The 18289-nt window shown below is 64.4% G+C and overlaps 2 protein-coding genes and 1 non-coding gene across 6 annotated transcripts; all 3 read left to right on the forward strand.

Annotated features, from left to right (window-relative positions):
* The first annotated feature begins 206 nt into the window (after nt 1-206).
* LOC107054982 (zinc finger MIZ domain-containing protein 2-like) lies at nt 207-15359 on the forward strand. 3 transcript variants are annotated; one of them, XM_025142826.3, is made up of 19 exons: nt 207-463; nt 1285-1380; nt 1485-1599; nt 7736-7938; nt 8015-8204; nt 8274-8513; nt 8589-8756; nt 8836-8901; nt 8977-9148; nt 9866-10010; nt 11781-11991; nt 12069-12174; nt 12253-12410; nt 13092-13159; nt 13612-13680; nt 13751-13974; nt 14075-14226; nt 14318-14491; nt 15107-15359. In XM_025142826.3, the coding sequence occupies exons 2-19, from the start codon at nt 1331-1333 to the stop codon at nt 15212-15214; spliced, it is 2619 nt and encodes an 872-aa protein (XP_024998594.1). In that variant the 5' UTR covers nt 207-463; nt 1285-1330; the 3' UTR covers nt 15215-15359. The 3 variants fall into 3 exon arrangements, with proteins under 3 accessions (XP_024998594.1, XP_024998591.2, XP_024998593.2); XM_025142823.3 differs by having other exon boundaries at nt 1313-1380; XM_025142825.3 differs by lacking the exon at nt 8274-8513 and having other exon boundaries at nt 1313-1380.
* Nucleotides 8400-8459, forward strand: MIR12247-1 (microRNA mir-12247-1). The gene has a single exon (NR_162010.1). It is a non-coding gene; the product is annotated as a microRNA mir-12247-1 (primary transcript).
* Nucleotides 15360-15761: 402 nt separating the features above from the next.
* On the forward strand, nt 15762-17647 carry PPIA (peptidylprolyl isomerase A). Of its 2 annotated transcripts, none has more exons than XM_046903390.1 (5): nt 15762-16093; nt 16739-16769; nt 16841-16929; nt 17063-17235; nt 17329-17647. In XM_046903390.1, the coding sequence occupies exons 1-5, from the start codon at nt 15824-15826 to the stop codon at nt 17462-17464; spliced, it is 699 nt and encodes a 232-aa protein (XP_046759346.1). In that variant the 5' UTR covers nt 15762-15823; the 3' UTR covers nt 17465-17647. The 2 variants fall into 2 exon arrangements, with proteins under 2 accessions (XP_046759346.1, NP_001159798.1); NM_001166326.2 differs by having other exon boundaries at nt 15762-15892.
* The last annotated feature ends 642 nt before the right edge of the window (nt 17648-18289 follow it).

Consider the following 18289-nt stretch of genomic DNA (forward strand, 5'->3'; position numbering starts at 1 on the left):
GCGGTGCCACCCCGATGGCATCACTCCCCCCCCCCCCCCCCCCCGCGCGGTGCCACCCCCGCGCCGCCCCCTGACGCAGCGCCCCCCCCCGCTCCGTGTCCCGCTCTCCACTCGGCGCGCGGCTGCCCACGCCTGGAAGGGGGGGGGGGGGGGAGGAGAAGGAGGGGGGGCCGGGCGGGCCGTGGGGGGGGCGGGGCCGCGCATACAGATGAGCCCTCGGCCCCATTGTGCGCGGCGCGCGGCGGCGCGGGTTCGGCTCGGCTCGGCCCGGTTCGGCTCGGCCCGGCTCGGCCCCGCCCCGCCCCGCCCCGCGCCCCCCCTTCCCTCCCCCCCCCCCTCCCCACCCCCCTCCCCAGGGCCGCGCTATGGAGCCGGGGTCGCGCGCGGGCTGAAAATCCCGCGCAGCTTCCGCGCAGCTGCGCGCGCACGGCGCCGCCAGGGCCATCTTGGGCCGCTCGGCACGGTGAGAGCGGGGCCGGGGCCGGGGGGAGCGCGGGGACGCATTTTGGTGGGGGGGGGAGGGGGGGCGGAGAGGGGGGGGGGGGAGGAACGCGCGCAGGGGGCGCGGAGCGGCGCTGCGGCTGAAAATCGCCCCGCGACCCCCCGAGCCGGGAGCGGCGTTCGCCGGGCTGAGAGCCCCCCCGGGTGCGTCGGACTGCGGGGATGGATGTGGGGGTGTCCGTTCCCCCCCCCCCCCCTCCCGGTACCGCTGACAGCGCGGCGCGCGCAGCCGCCCTCGTCCCGCCACCCCCGCGCGGGGCCGGGGGGGAACCGAAAGCGTCGCGCTGCGCTCGGAGGGTGGGAAATACCCGCGGTGGGGGTGGGCAGCCCCGGGGGGCGGGGGAAGTCCCCGCGGGTTCCCCCGCCCCGCTGTCACCGATGGGAGGAATGGGGGGGTTGGGGGGGGGGGGGGGGAGCTGCCGCGTCCCCAGGGGTGACCCGAGGAGGTGACGCTGGGGGGTGCCATCCCCCGTGGGGTCGACCCCCGTAGGGGTGACACTGTGGGAAGGGGAAGGGGGGGGGTGCCGCTCCCCGCCTCTGTCCCGCAGCGTTGGGGTCGCGCCGGGGCCCCCCCCGGGCTGGCAGCGGGGCAGGCGCGTGCCGGCGGTGCCGTGCCGGGCAGGACGCCAAGTCCCAGCGCCGGGAGCCGCGGGGGGGGCGGGATGTGCCCACGGGAGCTCCGCACCTCCCCGCACCGTGGGGGGGTGGGGGGGGGAGGGGGTGCCGCCCCGCAGCTCTCCCGGCGCCCACTTCCTGCCCCCCCCCCCCAACCCCCCCACGCAGCCCCGGTGACGGTGACGCCGTCCCGCAGCGCCCACCGCAGCGCCCGATGAACTCCATGAACCCCATGAAACCGTCGCTGCCGCCCACACCGCACGGGTGAGTGCCGCCCCACCGCCGCCCGGCGCGTGGCGTCCGACCCCCGACCCCCGACCCCCCCACGCCCCCCCACACCCCCCTCATTAAGTTGTTTTTCTTTCTAGTGATGGTTCATTTGCATATGAGGCTGTTCCCTGGCAACCGAGCACCAATCAGCCGCCGGGATCCCTCTCCGTGGTAACCACCGTCTGGGGGGTCAGCAACACCTCGCAGAGTCAGGTACCGCCCTGCCCCCCCCCGGCTCCCCACACCCCCCCGGGGGTCCCGGCAGGGAGGGGCGGCCCCGTAAGGGTGGGGCTGGGAGCAGGAGGGGCTTCCCGGAGGGGTGGGGTCACCTGGAGTGGGCGGGGCTTTGCGGGGGGCTCTGAAGGGTTGGGTGGTGGGACCCCACTGACACCCATTGACCCCCACCGAGATCCCATTGACGCAGAGACCCCATTGACACCCACTGTGACCCCATTGACACTGAGACCCTATTGACACCCATTGACCCCCCACCGAGATTCCACTGACACTGAGACCCCATTGACACCCGTTGACCCCCACCGAGATCCCATTGACACCCACTGAGATCCCACTGACACTGAGACCCCACTGATAGCCACTGAGATCCCATTGATGCTGAGACCCCACTGACACTGAGACCCCACTGACACCCGTTGACCCCAACTGAGATCCCATTGATGCTCAGACCCCACTGACACCCACTGAGACCCCATTGACACTGAGACCCCATTGACACCCATTGACCCCAACCGAGACCCCATTGACGCTGAGACCCCATTGATACTGAGACCCCACTGACACCCATTGACCCCCACTGAGATCCCATTGACATTGAGACCCCACTGACACTCATTGACCCCCACCGAGATCCCACTGACACTGAGACCCCACTGACACTCACTGAGATCCCATTGATGCTGAGACCCCATTGACACTGAGACCCTACTGACACCCATTGACCCCCACTGAGATCCCATTGACATTGAGACCCCACTGACACTCATTGACCCCCACCGAGATCCCACTGACACTGAGACCCCACTGACACTCACTGAGATCCCATTGATGCTGAGACCCCATTGACACTGAGACCCTACTGACACCTATTGACCCCAACTGAGATCCCATTGACACTGAGACCCGACTGACACCCACTGACCCCCACTGAGATCCCACTGACACTGAGACCCCACTGACACCCACTGAGATCCCATTGATGCTGAGACCCCACTGACACCCATTGACCCCAACTGAGATCCCATTGACACTGAGACCCCACTGACACCCGTTGATCCCCACTGAGATCCCATTGATGCTGAGACCCCACTGACACCCATTGACCCCAACTGAGATCCCATTGACACTGAGACCCCACTGACACCCGTTGATCCCCACTGAGATCCCATTGACACTGAGACCCCACTGATAGCCACTGAGATCCCATTGATGCTGAGACCCCATTGACACTGAGACCCCACTGACACCCATTGACCCCAACTGAGATCCCATTGATGCTCAGACCCCGCTGACACCCACTGAGACCCCATTGACACTGAGACCCCATTGACACCCATTGACCCCAACCGAGACCCCATTGACGCTGAGACCCCATTGATACTGAGACCCCACTGACACCCATTGACCCCAACTGAGATCCCATTGATGCTCAGACCCCACTGACACCCACTGAGACCCCATTGACACTGAGACCCCATTGACACCCATTGACCCCAACCGAGACCCCATTGACGCTGAGACCCCATTGATACTGAGACCCCACTGACACCCATTGACCCCCACTGAGATCCCATTGACATTGAGACTCCACTGACACTCATTGACCCCCACCGAGATCCCACTGACACTGAGACCCCACTGACACTCACTGAGATCCCATTGATGCTGAGACCCCATTGACACTGAGACCCTACTGACACCTATTGACCCCAACTGAGATCCCATTGACACTGAGACCCGACTGACACCCACTGACCCCCACTGAGATCCCACTGACACTGAGACCCCACTGACACCCACTGAGATCCCATTGATGCTGAGACCCCACTGACACCCATTGACCCCAACTGAGATCCCATTGACACTGAGACCCCACTGACACCCGTTGATCCCCACTGAGATCCCATTGACACTGAGACCCCACTGATAGCCACTGAGATCCCATTGATGCTGAGACCCCATTGACACTGAGACCCCACTGACACCCATTGACCCCAACTGAGATCCCATTGATGCTCAGACCCCGCTGACACCCACTGAGACCCCATTGACACTGAGACCCCATTGACACCCATTGACCCCAACCGAGACCCCATTGGCGCTGAGACCCCATTGATACTGAGACCCCACTGACACCCATTGACCCCCACTGAGATCCCATTGACATTGAGACTCCACTGACACTCATTGACCCCCACCGAGATCCCACTGACACTGAGACCCCACTGACACTCACTGAGATCCCATTAACGCTGAGACCCCATTGATACTGAGACCCCACTGACACCCATTGACCCCAACTGAGATCCCATTGACGCTGAGACCCCACTGACACTCATTGACCCCCACCGAGATCCCACTGACACTGAGACCCCACTGACACTCACTGAGATCCCATTAACGCTGAGACCCCATTGATACTGAGACCCTACTGACACCCATTGACCCCCACTGAGATCCCATTGACATTGAGACCCCACTGACACTCATTGACCCCCACCGAGATCCCACTGACACTGAGACCCCACTGACACTCACTGAGATCCCATTGATGCTGAGACCCCATTGACACTGAGACCCTACTGACACCTATTGACCCCAACTGAGATCCCATTGACACTGAGACCCGACTGACACCCACTGACCCCCACTGAGATCCCACTGACACTGAGACCCCACTGACACCCACTGAGATCCCATTGATGCTGAGACCCCACTGACACCCATTGACCCCAACTGAGATCCCATTGACACTGAGACCCCACTGACACCCGTTGATCCCCACTGAGATCCCATTGATGCTGAGACCCCACTGACACCCATTGACCCCAACTGAGATCCCATTGACACTGAGACCCCACTGACACCCGTTGATCCCCACTGAGATCCCATTGACACTGAGACCCCACTGATAGCCACTGAGATCCCATTGATGCTGAGACCCCATTGACACTGAGACCCCACTGACACCCATTGACCCCAACTGAGATCCCATTGATGCTCAGACCCCGCTGACACCCACTGAGACCCCATTGACACTGAGACCCCATTGACACCCATTGACCCCAACCGAGACCCCATTGACGCTGAGACCCCATTGATACTGAGACCCCACTGACACCCATTGACCCCAACTGAGATCCCATTGATGCTCAGACCCCACTGACACCCACTGAGACCCCATTGACACTGAGACCCCATTGACACCCATTGACCCCAACCGAGACCCCATTGACGCTGAGACCCCATTGATACTGAGACCCCACTGACACCCATTGACCCCCACTGAGATCCCATTGACATTGAGACTCCACTGACACTCATTGACCCCCACCGAGATCCCACTGACACTGAGACCCCACTGACACTCACTGAGATCCCATTGATGCTGAGACCCCATTGACACTGAGACCCTACTGACACCTATTGACCCCAACTGAGATCCCATTGACACTGAGACCCGACTGACACCCACTGACCCCCACTGAGATCCCACTGACACTGAGACCCCACTGACACCCACTGAGATCCCATTGATGCTGAGACCCCACTGACACCCATTGACCCCAACTGAGATCCCATTGACACTGAGACCCCACTGACACCCGTTGATCCCCACTGAGATCCCATTGACACTGAGACCCCACTGATAGCCACTGAGATCCCATTGATGCTGAGACCCCATTGACACTGAGACCCCACTGACACCCATTGACCCCAACTGAGATCCCATTGATGCTCAGACCCCGCTGACACCCACTGAGACCCCATTGACACTGAGACCCCATTGACACCCATTGACCCCAACCGAGACCCCATTGGCGCTGAGACCCCATTGATACTGAGACCCCACTGACACCCATTGACCCCCACTGAGATCCCATTGACATTGAGACTCCACTGACACTCATTGACCCCCACCGAGATCCCACTGACACTGAGACCCCACTGACACTCACTGAGATCCCATTAACGCTGAGACCCCATTGATACTGAGACCCCACTGACACCCATTGACCCCAACTGAGATCCCATTGACGCTGAGACCCCACTGACACCCGTTGACCCCAACTGAGATCCCATTGACACTGAGACCCCACTGACACCCATTGACCCCCACTGAGATCCCATTGACGCTGAGACCCCACTGACAGCCACTGAGATCCCATTGATGCTGAGACCCCACTGACATCCATTGACACCCCAACTGAGATTCCACTGACACTGAGACCCCACTGACACCCATTGACCCCCACTGAGATCCCACTGACACTGAGACCCCACCGACTTAACGCTGACACCCACTGTGACCCCGTTGACTTTCCACTGGCCCCCACTGATACCCCACTGGCCCCCACTGACACCCTACTGATCAGCTGTTCACACCGAGACCCCACTGACTTAATGCTGACACCCTCTCAGACCCCACTGACCTGCTCTTGAAACCTACTGAGATTCCACTGACTGACAGTGTGACCCATTGACTGTCCACTGACCCCCACTGACCATCCACTGACACTGAGACCCCTCTGACTTAATGTTGACACCCACTGAGACCCCATTGCCACCCACTGAGTGTCCGTTGACCCCCACCCAGACCCTGTTGATCATCTGTTGACACTGAGACCCCCCTGACTTTCTGTTGACCCCCATTGAGACCCCATTGGCACCCAGTGAGTTCCCATTGCCTGTGTATTGACACTGAGAACCCCACTGACTTAACGTTGACACCCACCCGGACCCCACTGACTGCCTCTTGACCCCCAGTGAGACCCCATTGTCACCCACTGAATTCCCACTGACTGTCTGTTGACACCCACTGAGACACCACCGACCATCCATTGACCCCCACTGAGACCCCGTTGACAACCACTGAGACTCCACTGAGCCCCCACTGAGATCCCATTGACTTTTCATTGACCCTACACTGAGGCCCTACTGACAATTGCTGAGACCTCATTGACACCCACTGAGACCCTACTGTCTGTTGACACCCACTCAGACCCCACTGACTGTCTCTTGACCCCCAATGAGACCTCACTGACAACCACTGAGACTCCACTGACTTTCCATTGACCCCCACTGAGACCCCATTGACACCCTCTGAATTCCCCATTGACTGTCCACTTGAGACCCCACTGAACCTCACGGAGACCCCACTCATTGTCCATTGACACCCACTGAGATCCTGTTGACACACAGTGAGTTCCTACTGACTGTTCATTGACCCCCACAGAGAACCCATTGACCTTCCTTTGATACGGAGACCCCATTGACTTTCCACTGACCCCCAGTGAGACCCCACTGACCCCCACCGAGATCCCATTAGCTGTCCGTTGACCCCCGCTGAGATCACATTGACACACAGTGAGTTTCCATTGACTGTCCATTGACACTGAGACCCCACTGACGTAACGCTGACACCCACTCAGACCCCACTGACTGCCTCTTGACCCCCAATGAGACAACACTGACAACCACTGGGATCCCACTGACCGTCCATTGAGCCTGAGACCCCACTGACGTAATGTTGACGCTCTCTGAGACCCCACTACCATCTTTTGAAACCCACTGAGACCTTATTGACTGCCCGTAAGATCTCATTAACCGCCCGCTGACACCCACTGAGGCTCCATTGAGCCTCACTGAGATCCCACTGACTTCACTGAGCCCTCACTGAGACCCCTCTGATAATCACTGAGGCCTCACTGACGCACACGGAGCTCCCACTGACTTTCCACTGACGCCCACTCAGACCCCACTGACTGCCTCTTGGCCTCCAATGAGACCCCACTCACAACCAATGAGACCCCACTCACAACCAATGAGACCCCACTGACTGCATGCTGACCCCACTGAGATATCATTGATCATCCACTGACACTGAGATCCCATTGAACCCCACTGAGTTTGCACTGCCACCCCGCTGACCCCACTGAGATCCCAATGGCCACGCGTTGACTCCATTGACCAACCAATGACACCCACACTCCAGTGACGCCATTGGGACCCCGGTGACGCCCACTCCCCCTGCATGGCTGGAGGTGTCGGCAGCTCCCGGTGCCGCCACCCCACGCGCTGTGCCTCCCCCGACCCCGCATCCCCCCCGCAGGTTTTCGGCAGCCCCATGGGCCCCGGGGGCGGCAGCTCCAGCACCCCACTGCTGCCCGGCGTGGCGGGTGCCGCTTCGGGGATGAGCTCTCCCCAGTTCCTGGCACAGCCGCCCTTTGCCGAGCCGGCTCCCACCAAGGGCTACGTGCAGCAGAGCATCTACGGCCGCGGCTCCTACGCCGGCGGGCCCGGCTTCGCCCCCAGGTAAGGCCGGCATGGCGCGGCGCGGCGACCCCCGGCACGGCCGCGGCTCCCCCTCCCCACCGCCTGTGCTCCGCAGCTACGCAGGCAGCCCCGGTGCCATGGGGCTCCCGGCGCACGCCGCCCGCCCGCCCCCCGCCGCCGACTTCACCCAAGCGGCCGCCGCCGCCGCCGTGGCCGCCGCCGCCGCCACCGCCACCGCCACGGCCACGGCCACGGTGGCGGCGCTGCAGGAGAAGCAGAGCCAGGAGCTGAGCCAGTACGGCGCGGTAAGGACGGCCGCGGGCGGGGGGTGGCGGTGCGGCGGCGCGGCGCTGACCGCTGTTTCCGCGCCGCAGATGGGAGCGGGGCAGCCCTTCGGCACGCAGTTCCTGCCCCACGCCGCCCCGCGCGGCCCCGCCGGCCTCAGCCCCGGCAGCGTGGCGGGTGTGATGGCGCCGCTGGGCGTGGGGCCCGCGCGGGCGCCCGGGGTGGGCACGCTGTACGGCACGCAGCGGCTGCCCCAGCACGCCTACCCCGGGCCCCCCCCCGGGCAGCAGCTGCCGCGGCAGGGCGTCAAGCGGGCGTACGCCGGCGAGGTGAGTGCGGCGCCGGGGCTGCGGGGCTGACGGCGGCGCCCCGTTGCCGACACCGCGCCGACGCTGTGCCCGCAGGGGTACCCGGCGCAGCAGTACCTGCAGGGCGGGCAGTACCCCGGCACGCAGTACCCCCCCGGCGCCCCCCAGTCCTCGGCGCCGTCCCCGTCCTACCCCGGGCACAGGATGCAGGCAGGCATGTGCCAGTACCTCTCTGCTGCGGGCGGCACCGGCGCCTACTATAAGGTATGGCAGGGCGTGATGGGCGCGGGGACGGCGCTGTGGGGCGCGCGGTGCTGACCCGGGGCTGCCCCCATCCCCGCAGCCGGCTGAGCAGTTCAATGGGCAGAGCGGCACCTTTGGCACCTACAGCCAGGCGGCCGTCAGCGGGGTGAGTGCTGGCGGCGTGGGCGCGCTGTGGGGCCGCCAGCACTGCCACACGGTGACGGTGACGGTGTCCCCGCAGCCAGGGCGGTCGGTGCCGGGGTACCCCAGCTCGCCCCTTCCGGGGAACCCCACGCCGCCCATGACGCCAGGGAGCAGCATGGCACCCTACATGTCCCCGGGTCAGGACGTCAAGGCGCCCTTCCTGCCCGACGTGAAGCCCAGCATGGCTGCCCTGCACCCATCGCCCTCGGGTAGGAGCCGGGGGTGAGGGGGGAGGGGGGGGGGACACTGCGGCGTCGCCCCTTTAACAGCTGGGTGCTGCAGGGGGTGGGCGGGGCTTTGGCTGGGAGGGGGAGTGGCCAATGGGAGGGGGTGTGGTCTGCGAGGGGAGGGGCATCGTGGGTGCTGTCCAATGAGAGGTGTGGGTGTGGCTTCCTGGAAGGGGGCGTGGCCTCCAGGTGTGGGAGGGGCTTCATGCAGGGGTTGGGGTTTCGGGGGGCACCTGGCAATGGGAGGGGCTTCTGAGCCTGCCGATGGGGGGGGGGGGGGGCAGGAGTGGGAAGGGCTTCCCTATGGGGGTGGAGTCAGCCGGTGTGGGCAGGGCTTCATGGGGCAGCTATTACATGTGGGGTGTGTTGACCCCCACTGAGAACCCATGGGACCTCCACGGGACATCTGCTGGGACCTCACTGTCCCCCACTGAGCACTCATTCACCCCCTACCGGGACCCCACTGAGCACTTATTGACCCCTACTGGGACCCCACAGACCTCCCCTGAGACCCCAATGACCGCCCATTTCCGCCCACTGAGACCCCACTGACACCCCCATGTCCCACTGACCGTCCACTGCCACCACTGCCGCCGCTCCGTGGCACCCACTGATGCTCCATGGGTGTCCACCCGAGGTCCCTGGCCACCTCGCTGCCACCCCCCCTGACGCCCCCTGCCCACCCCCCCGTCCCCGCAGGGCCGCCCGCGGGTGAGGAGCTGCGCCTGACCTTCCCGGTGCGTGACGGTGTGGTTTTGGAGCCCTTCCGCCTGCAGCACAACCTGGCCGTCAGCAACCACGTCTTCCAGCTGCGCGACTCCGTCTACAAGACGCTGATGATGAGGTCAGGGCGGTGCCATGGGGGTGGCGTGGGGGGGGGGGGGGTGAGCTGCCAGGGTATGGTGTGGCACCGCGGGGTGTGGGGGGCTGAGTGTGGCACAGGGATGGCAGAGGGTCCTGCATGGCACAGCACGGTACAGCAGGGCACAGTGCTCCGTGATATGGCTCTACGTGGCATGCATTGGTTCTTATGGCACAGCATGGCACAGTGCTCCATGATACAGCCCTACATGGCACAGCATGGCTCAGTGCTGCATGATATGGCCCTGCACAGGACATCATGGCACAGTGCTGCATGATACGGTCCTACATGGCACAGCATGGCTCAGTGCTCCATGATACGGCCCTGCACAGGACATCATGGCACAGTGCTGCATGATATGGTCTTACATGGCACATCATGGCTCAGTGCTGCATGATACAGCCCTACATGGCACATCATGGCTCAGTGCTGCATGATACAGCCCTACATGGCACATCGTGGCTCAGTGCTCCATGATACAGCCCTACATGGCACAGCATGGCTCAGTGCTCCATGATATGGCCCTGCACAGGACATCATGGCACAGTGCTGCATGATACGGTCCTACATGGCATGCATTGTTTTTTATGGCACAGTGCTGAATGATACAGCCCTACATGGTACCGCATGGCTCAGTGCTCCATGATACGGCCCTGCACAGGACATCATGGCACAGTGCTGCATGATATGGTCTTACATGACACAGCATGGCTCAGTTCTCTATGATACAGCCCTACACAGCACAGCATGGCACAGTGCTTCATGATATGGCCCTACATGGCATGCATTGGTTCTTATGGCACAGTGCTGAATGATACGGCCCTACATGGCACAGCATGGCTCAGTGCTTCATGATATGGTCTTACATGGCACAGCATGGCTTGGTGCTGCATGATATGGCTCCACATGGCACAGCATGGCACAGTGCTCCATGATACGGCCCTACATGGCACAGCATGGCACAGTGCTTCATGATATGGCCCTACATGGCACAGCATGGCACAGTGCTCCATGATATGGTCTTGCGTGGCACAGCATGGCTCAGTGGTGCATGATACGGTCTTACATGGCACGCATTGGTTCTTATGGCACATCATAGCACAGTGCTCCATGATATGGTCTTGCGTGGCACAGCATGGCTCAGTGCTCCATGATATGGTCATGCATGGCATGCATTGGTTCTTATGGCACAGTGCTCCATGATATGGTCTTGCGTGGCACAGCATGGCTTGGTGCTGCATGATATGGCTCCACATGGCACAGCATGGCTCGGTGCTTCATGATATGGTCCTACATGGCATGCATTGGTTCTTATGGCACAGTGCTGCATGATATGGCCCTACATGACACAGCATGGCTCAGTGCTGCATGATATGGCCCTACATGGCACAGCATGGCTCAGTGCTCCATGATATGGTCTTACATGGCACAGCATTGCTTGGTGCTGCATGATGCAACCCTACGTGGTACAGCATGGCTCAGTGCTGCATGATATGATCTTATGTGGCATGCATTGGTTCTTATGGCACAGTGCTCCATGATACGGCCCTACATGGCACAGCATGGCTCAGTGCTCCATGATACGGCCCTACATGGCACAGCATGGCTCGGTGCTCCATGATACAGCCCTGCTCAGGACATCATGGCTCAGTGCTGCACACCATGGTGCTGAGCAGCACGGCGTGGCTCGGTACGGCACGGCACGGCTCAGTGCATCCCCCCCAGCTCCGTGCCCCCTCTGCTGCCCCCCAGGCCCGACCTGGAGCTGCAGTTCAAGTGCTACCACCACGAGGACCGACAGATGAACACCAACTGGCCGGCGTCCGTGCAGGTCAGCGTCAACGCCACGCCGCTCACCATCGAGCGCGGCGACAACAAGACCTCGCACAAACCGCTCTACCTGAAGCACGTCTGCCAGCCCGGCCGCAACACCATCCAGATCACCGTCACCGCCTGCTGCTGCGTGAGCGGGGCCGCGGGGCGGGCGGGGGGCTGCGGTGGGGCGGGGGGGCCGCGGCTCACCCCGCTGTCGCCCCGCAGTCGCATCTCTTCGTGCTGCAGTTGGTGCACCGGCCCTCGGTGCGCTCGGTGCTGCAGGGCCTCATCAAGAAGCGGCTGCTGCCCGCTGAGCACTGCATCACCAAAAGTGAGTGGTGGGCACCGGGGGGACGGTGTGGGGTTGGCCGCCCCCTCCTCACCCTGCATCTCGCCCCCTTCCCCCAAGTTAAGAGGAACTTCAGCAGCGGGACCATCCCGGGCACGCCGGGGCCCAACGGGGAGGACGGGGTGGAGCAGACGGCCATCAAGGTGTCCCTCAAGTGCCCCATCACCTTCCGCCGCATCCAGCTGCCCGCCCGGGGGCACGACTGCCGCCACATCCAGGTGGGGGGTGGGACGGGATGGGATGGGAGTGGGGATGGGATGGGATGGGATGGGATGGAATGGGATGGGATGGGATGGGATGGAATGGAATGGGACGAGATGGGGATGGGGATGGGGATGGGGATGGGATAGAAGAGGATGGGATGGGATGGGGATGGGATAGGTGTGGGGATGGGGATGGGATGGGACAGGATGGGGGTGGGGGTGGGATGGGAATGGGATGGGAAGGGATGGGATGGGACAGGATGGGGGTGCAGATGGGGATGGGATGGAAGGGGAGGGGAGGGGATGGGGATGGGATGGGACAGGACGGGACAGGACAGGATGGGATGGGACGGGACGGGACGGGACGGAATGGGGGTGGGGATGGGATGGGAATGGGATGGGAGGGGATGGGATGGGACAGGATGGGGGTGGGGATGGGGAGGGGAGGGGATGGGATGGGACAGGACGGGACGGGATGGGATGGGACAGGACGGGACGGGGTGGGGATGGGGATGGGATGGGATGGGATGGGATGGGTGTGGGGATGGGACAGGACGGGATAGGGGTGGGGATGGGGATGGGATGGGAATGGGATGGGATGGGACAGGATGGGGGTGGGGATGGGGACAGGATGGGATGGGTTGGGATGGGTTGGGAGCCCCGGTCGGTGCCAGCTCAGTCCCGTCTGTCCCACAGTGCTTCGACCTGGAGTCCTACCTGCAGCTCAACTGTGAGCGGGGCACGTGGCGGTGTCCTGTGTGCAAGTGAGTGCAGCCCCTGAGACTGGGGTGACCCTGTGGAGCCATCCCTGGCTGTCCCCGTGGAGCTGTCCCTGGGTGTTCCTGTGGGGTTGTGCCTCAGTGTCCCTCCGTGTCCGTCCCTTGGGTTCCAGTGGAGCCATGCCTCGGTGCAATGCAGGCTTGTCCCTTTGTGCCCGCACAGAACTGTGCCTCTGTGTCCCCGTGAGGACATCCCCTGTTGACCCTCAGTGTCCCGTGGTGTCCCCATAGGGACGTCCCACAGGAGTGTCCCTCAGTGCTCCCATTGACCCGTGCCCCTCAGCGTCCCCACAGGGATGTCCCACGGTGTCCTTTGGTGTCCCAGCGGAGCCGTGCTATGGTGTCTGCACGGGGCCATCCCTTGGTGTCCCCCGCTGTCCCTGCTCGTACCCAGAGGGCCATCCCCCGCTGTCCCCTCACCACTGTGCCTCCCGCAGTAAGACGGCGCTGCTGGAGGGGCTGGAGGTGGACCAGTACATGCTGGGCATCCTGATCTACATCCAGAGGTGAGTGCTGCTGCCCCCCACCCCCCCGCAGCCGCGCTGCCCGCCGCCACGCCGTGCCCACCACCCACAGCTCGGACTACGAGGAGATCACCATCGACCCGACGTGCAGCTGGAAGCCGGTGCCCGTCAAACCCGACCTGCACATCAAAGAGGAGGCGGACGGGCCGGCTCTCAAACGCTGCCGCACCGCCAGCCCGGCGCACATGGTGCTGCCCAACATCATGGAGATGATCGCGGCGCTGGGGCCGGGCTCCTCCCCCTTCGCCGCCCCGACGGCCGACTACGGCGCGCAGGGTGAGTGCGACCCCACCGTGGTGGTCTGACCCCCTTCCCCCCCCCCTCCCCACTCCCCCACTTGGCGCCCACCGCCACGCTCACCCCATTTCTCCCGCAGGCTCCGCATTCCCGGCCCCCTCAGCCTACCCCGAGCCGTTCCCCCCCGCCGCCCCCGGCACGCCGACGCTGGGGGACTTTGCGCCGCCCGCCTCCTTCCCACCCGAGCTGCTGCCCCCCGATAAGCCGCCCGCCGCCCCCCTGCCCGGACAGGTCGTTAAGGAGTAGGGGGGAGGAGGAGGGGGAGGAGGAGGGGAGGGGGAGGGGGGGGGTGACGGGATGCTGAATGCCGCTGTCCCCGCAGCTGCCTCCCGCCGGCCGGATGGAGCCGTCCCACGCCGCCGCTCTGCACGCCATGGGCAGCCCGGCACAGCACCGCGCCGTGCCCCCCCCGCGGCCCCCGCCGGGCAGCGCCGGCCCCGACGTCACCTTCAGCGCCGCGACGGGGAGCGGGGATGGGACGGAGCCCGCGCTGGATGTGAGTACCGGGGGGACGGGGGGGTCCCTCGGTGGCACGTCGGGCTGCGTGTCCCCTGGTGTGCCCAGCATCCCCGTGCTGTGCCTTGGTGTTCCTCCGTACCCCCCCGCGTCCCCGTGTTGCTGTCCCTCGGCGTCCCCATGGAGAAGCACCTCCCGGCCCCTCAGTGTCCCCATGGAGCTGTGCCTCACGGTCCCCTGATGTCCCCATAGAGCTGTGCCTCGGTGTCCCTCAGCATCCCTTGGTGCCCTCGCTGTGTCCCCACGGAGCTGTGCCTCCCCCGCAGGGCCGTCCCGTTGTCCCTCAGGATCCCCTTATGGCCGTGCCTCGCTGTCCCTATGGGGCCATTTCTCCCCATCCCTCGGCGTCCCCGTGGAGCTTTGGTGTTCCTCTTTGGTGACATCCCTCGGTGTCACCTCCATGGAGCCGTGCTGTGCTGCATTGTGGGGTCCCCCCGGGGGGGGGGGGGGGGAATATCCCTCGGTGCGTTGGGGGGCCGTTGTGGGGGGTATGGAAGGGGGGGCCGTTGGGGGGGTGGGTGGGAGGGGTTTGTAACGGCCTGGGGGGGTCGCCGGGGGCTGTGCCCCACGGTGCTGCCCCACCTCCGCCCCGCAGCTGCTGCCCGAGCTGACCAACCCCGAGGAGCTGCTGTCCTACCTGGGCCCCCCCGATCTGCCCAGCAGCACCAACGACGATCTGCTCGCCCTCTTCGAGAGCAACTGAGGCCCCTCCCGGCCCCGGGGGGCGGCGGGTGGGCGGGCAGCCCCACGGACGGCCCCACGGACCGCCCCCGGCCCGCAGAGCGCAGCGCTGTACATATGTACAAACACTACCGCCCCGCTCCATTAAAGCCTTTCTCTCCCGTGGGCCTCACGCGTGTCCGTGCCCCGCGCAGGGAGGGGTCGAGGGGGGGGCGGGGGGGGGTGGGGAGGGGCCGAACGCGGGGCGCGGGCCGGGCTCGGGGGCGCGCCCCCCCTCCACGTGCGCGTTCCCGCCGTTCCCATCCTCCACCCGCCTCGCGCATGCGCGCCGCTCCCCGCCCCGCACCCGCCGCAGCCCGCGCGCGCCCGGCCCCGCCCCGCCCCGCCCCTCCCCACCCGCCGCCCCCTCCCCTCTTTTTTTTTTCATTCTCTTCTTTTTCCCGCATTTCGCGCTCCCATTGGCCGCCGCCCCCGTCGCTCCGTGACGCGGCCCGCGGTGATTGGCCGCCGCGCGGCGGGAGGCGGGCGGCACGCCCCGTATATAAGGGCGTCGAGCGGGTGCTGTCTTTCCGCTGCGCCGCGCTCTCCGAGCTGTCCGCCGCCATCGCCGCTCTCCGTCGCCCGCGCCGCCATGGCCAACCCCGTCGTGTTCTTCGACATCGCCGCCAACGGCGAGCCCCTGGGCCGCGTCACCTTCGAGGTGGGCGCCGCGGGTCCGCGCTCGGGTGGGAGGAGGCGGATGGGGGGAGATGGGCGGCGTGGGGGCGGCTCCACGTGGCCGGGGCGCCCCTCGGGGCCGGGCCGGGGCGGGAGCGCCGCGCGGGGAACAAAGGAGGGAGACGGGGGGGGAGGGGGGGGCAGCGCTGCGGGGCCGCGCCGCAAACCGCGCCGCCGCCATTTTGTGAGCGGGGCCGCCGCACCCCCCCCCCCCCCCCCCTCCCCCCAACCACCATCCATCCATGGGGGGGTGGGGTTGGGATGCGCGGGGTGGGGTCACGTTGGGGGGGGGGGGATGCGGTGGGGGGGGGGGGGGGGTTGGGTTGGGTTGGGGCGGCGCGGGGGGATTTCGGTTGGAGGGGTCGGGATTTGGGGGTTCGGTGTTGGGATTTGGGGTTTTGGGGAGCTGCGGTTTGGGTTTAGTGGCGCTGTTGCAGTGAGAGCTGCGTTCGGGGCGTTGGGTTTGGGGTGCTGCAGGGGGGGGTGCAGTGCAGGGGTGGGGTTTGGGGTCGCGGTGGAGGTATCACGGTGGGATTCGTGTTTTGGGGTCTGGGGTTGGGCTCAGGTTGTGCTGCGTCGCTGTGGGGTCCGTGGTTGGGTTTGGGTTCAGATCTGGGTTTTGGGGTCAGGAATCCAAGCGTGGGGTCAGCTCTGGGTCTCGGGGTCGGTGCCAGCCCGGCATTCCCCCCCCCCCCCCCCCCCCTCCGCCGCATAGCCGGGCTGTTTGGGATGCCGCCCCCGTGACGGTGCGGTTTCCAGATGCCGCAGAGCTGCCGGGGGGGTGAGCGGCACCGCAGCCCCCCATTGACCACCGCGCCTCTCTTTGCAGCTCTTCGCTGACAAGGTGCCCATAACAGCAGGTGGGTACGGGGTGCTGGGGCTGCTCCCCCTGCAGCTGGGCTGTGCTCACCCCTTTTCCTTTCCTCGGCAGAGAACTTCCGTGCTTTGAGCACCGGCGAGAAGGGATTTGGCTACAAGGGCTCCTGCTTCCACCGGATCATCCCCGGCTTCATGTGTCAGGTGTGTGGCAGCACCAGGAGGGTTTGGGGGGGCTCCCAGCTCTGCTCTTCACTCTGCTGCCTCACAGCGTTGTGACCCACGTGGCCGTAGCGATCCCATAACCAGAAGCACATACCTATATGTATTTTTTTAGGGTGGTGACTTTACGCGCCACAACGGCACTGGTGGCAAATCCATTTACGGGGAGAAGTTTGCCGACGAGAACTTCATCCTGAAGCACACGGGGCCCGGCATCCTGTCCATGGCCAACGCCGGCCCCAACACGAACGGCTCCCAGTTCTTCATCTGCACTGCCAAGACCGAGTGGTGAGTGTGGGGAGGGGGGGGGCACGGCGTCACGTTGCGGTGACCCCGGAGAGGTGGCGGCGCCCCACTGATGCGACCCACGCTTCTGTGCAGGTTGGACGGCAAGCACGTCGTCTTCGGCCGCGTCAAGGAGGGGATGAACGTGGTGGAGGCCATGGAGCGCTGCGGCTCCAAAGACGGCAAGACGAGCAAGCAGATCACCATTTCCAACTGCGGGCAGCTCTCGTAAACCCTGCGTCTTAACGCCTGACATTCCGCCTGCGGCCCGGGCAGCTCGCCTGGCGCAGCCCCCCCCCTTCCCCATCATGCTCCTGACTTACTGCTGCGTTTCTACTGGGTCTTGCCGCATGTGCACAGTCCAACCGGACTGCAGAGTTACGTTTATGAGTCTAAATAAAACGAGTTAAACCACCGCAGTGCTGTTCTTTCCTGTAGGGGGAGTGGGGTAGAGTGAGGACCCCTATGGGTTTGGGTCCTGGTGTGCAGTGGCACGCTGACCTCAGTAGGGGTCAGTGTGTTGTGGGGTGCCCTCCAGCCCGGCTGTTGCATCCTGCTGAGCCATGTGCACTCAGATACAGAGATCCCCCCCTCCCCCGTTGCTGTGCACAGCCATCCCAGAGCCACAGGGGCTGCAGTAATGCTCCCTGCACCTCCCAGTGTGGGGAAATGGAGGCACAGGGTGTTGGGATGCGGGGGGACCCCTGCCCAGGGTGTGTGATAGGGGAGAGCTCAGGCGGGGGGAAATGGGCAGAGTTGGGATGGAGGGAGGTGGTCCCCAGTCTCATTTTAAGCAGAGGGGGAGGAGAATGGAACGTTTTCCTTCCCCCCCCCCCCCCCCCCCAAATACAGGCATGGGGGGTGTGCTCCCCAGCCCCCCCACACACACTTTACGATTTCTGGGGAGGTCCACCCCTCTGTCTTCAGCACGGGAGGGGTCTGCATAGGGGAGGGTTTACAGATGTCCGCCTGCTTTGGGCTTCCAGAAATCCCAGCGTGGGGGGGTTGCAGCAGCACCTCAGCGCTCCCAGGTTGGGAGACCCTCTAGATTTGGAGA

Source organism: Gallus gallus, chromosome 22 (genome assembly GCF_016699485.2).
Source record: "Gallus gallus isolate bGalGal1 chromosome 22, bGalGal1.mat.broiler.GRCg7b, whole genome shotgun sequence".
NCBI classification, from domain to species: Eukaryota; Metazoa; Chordata; class Aves; order Galliformes; family Phasianidae; genus Gallus; species Gallus gallus.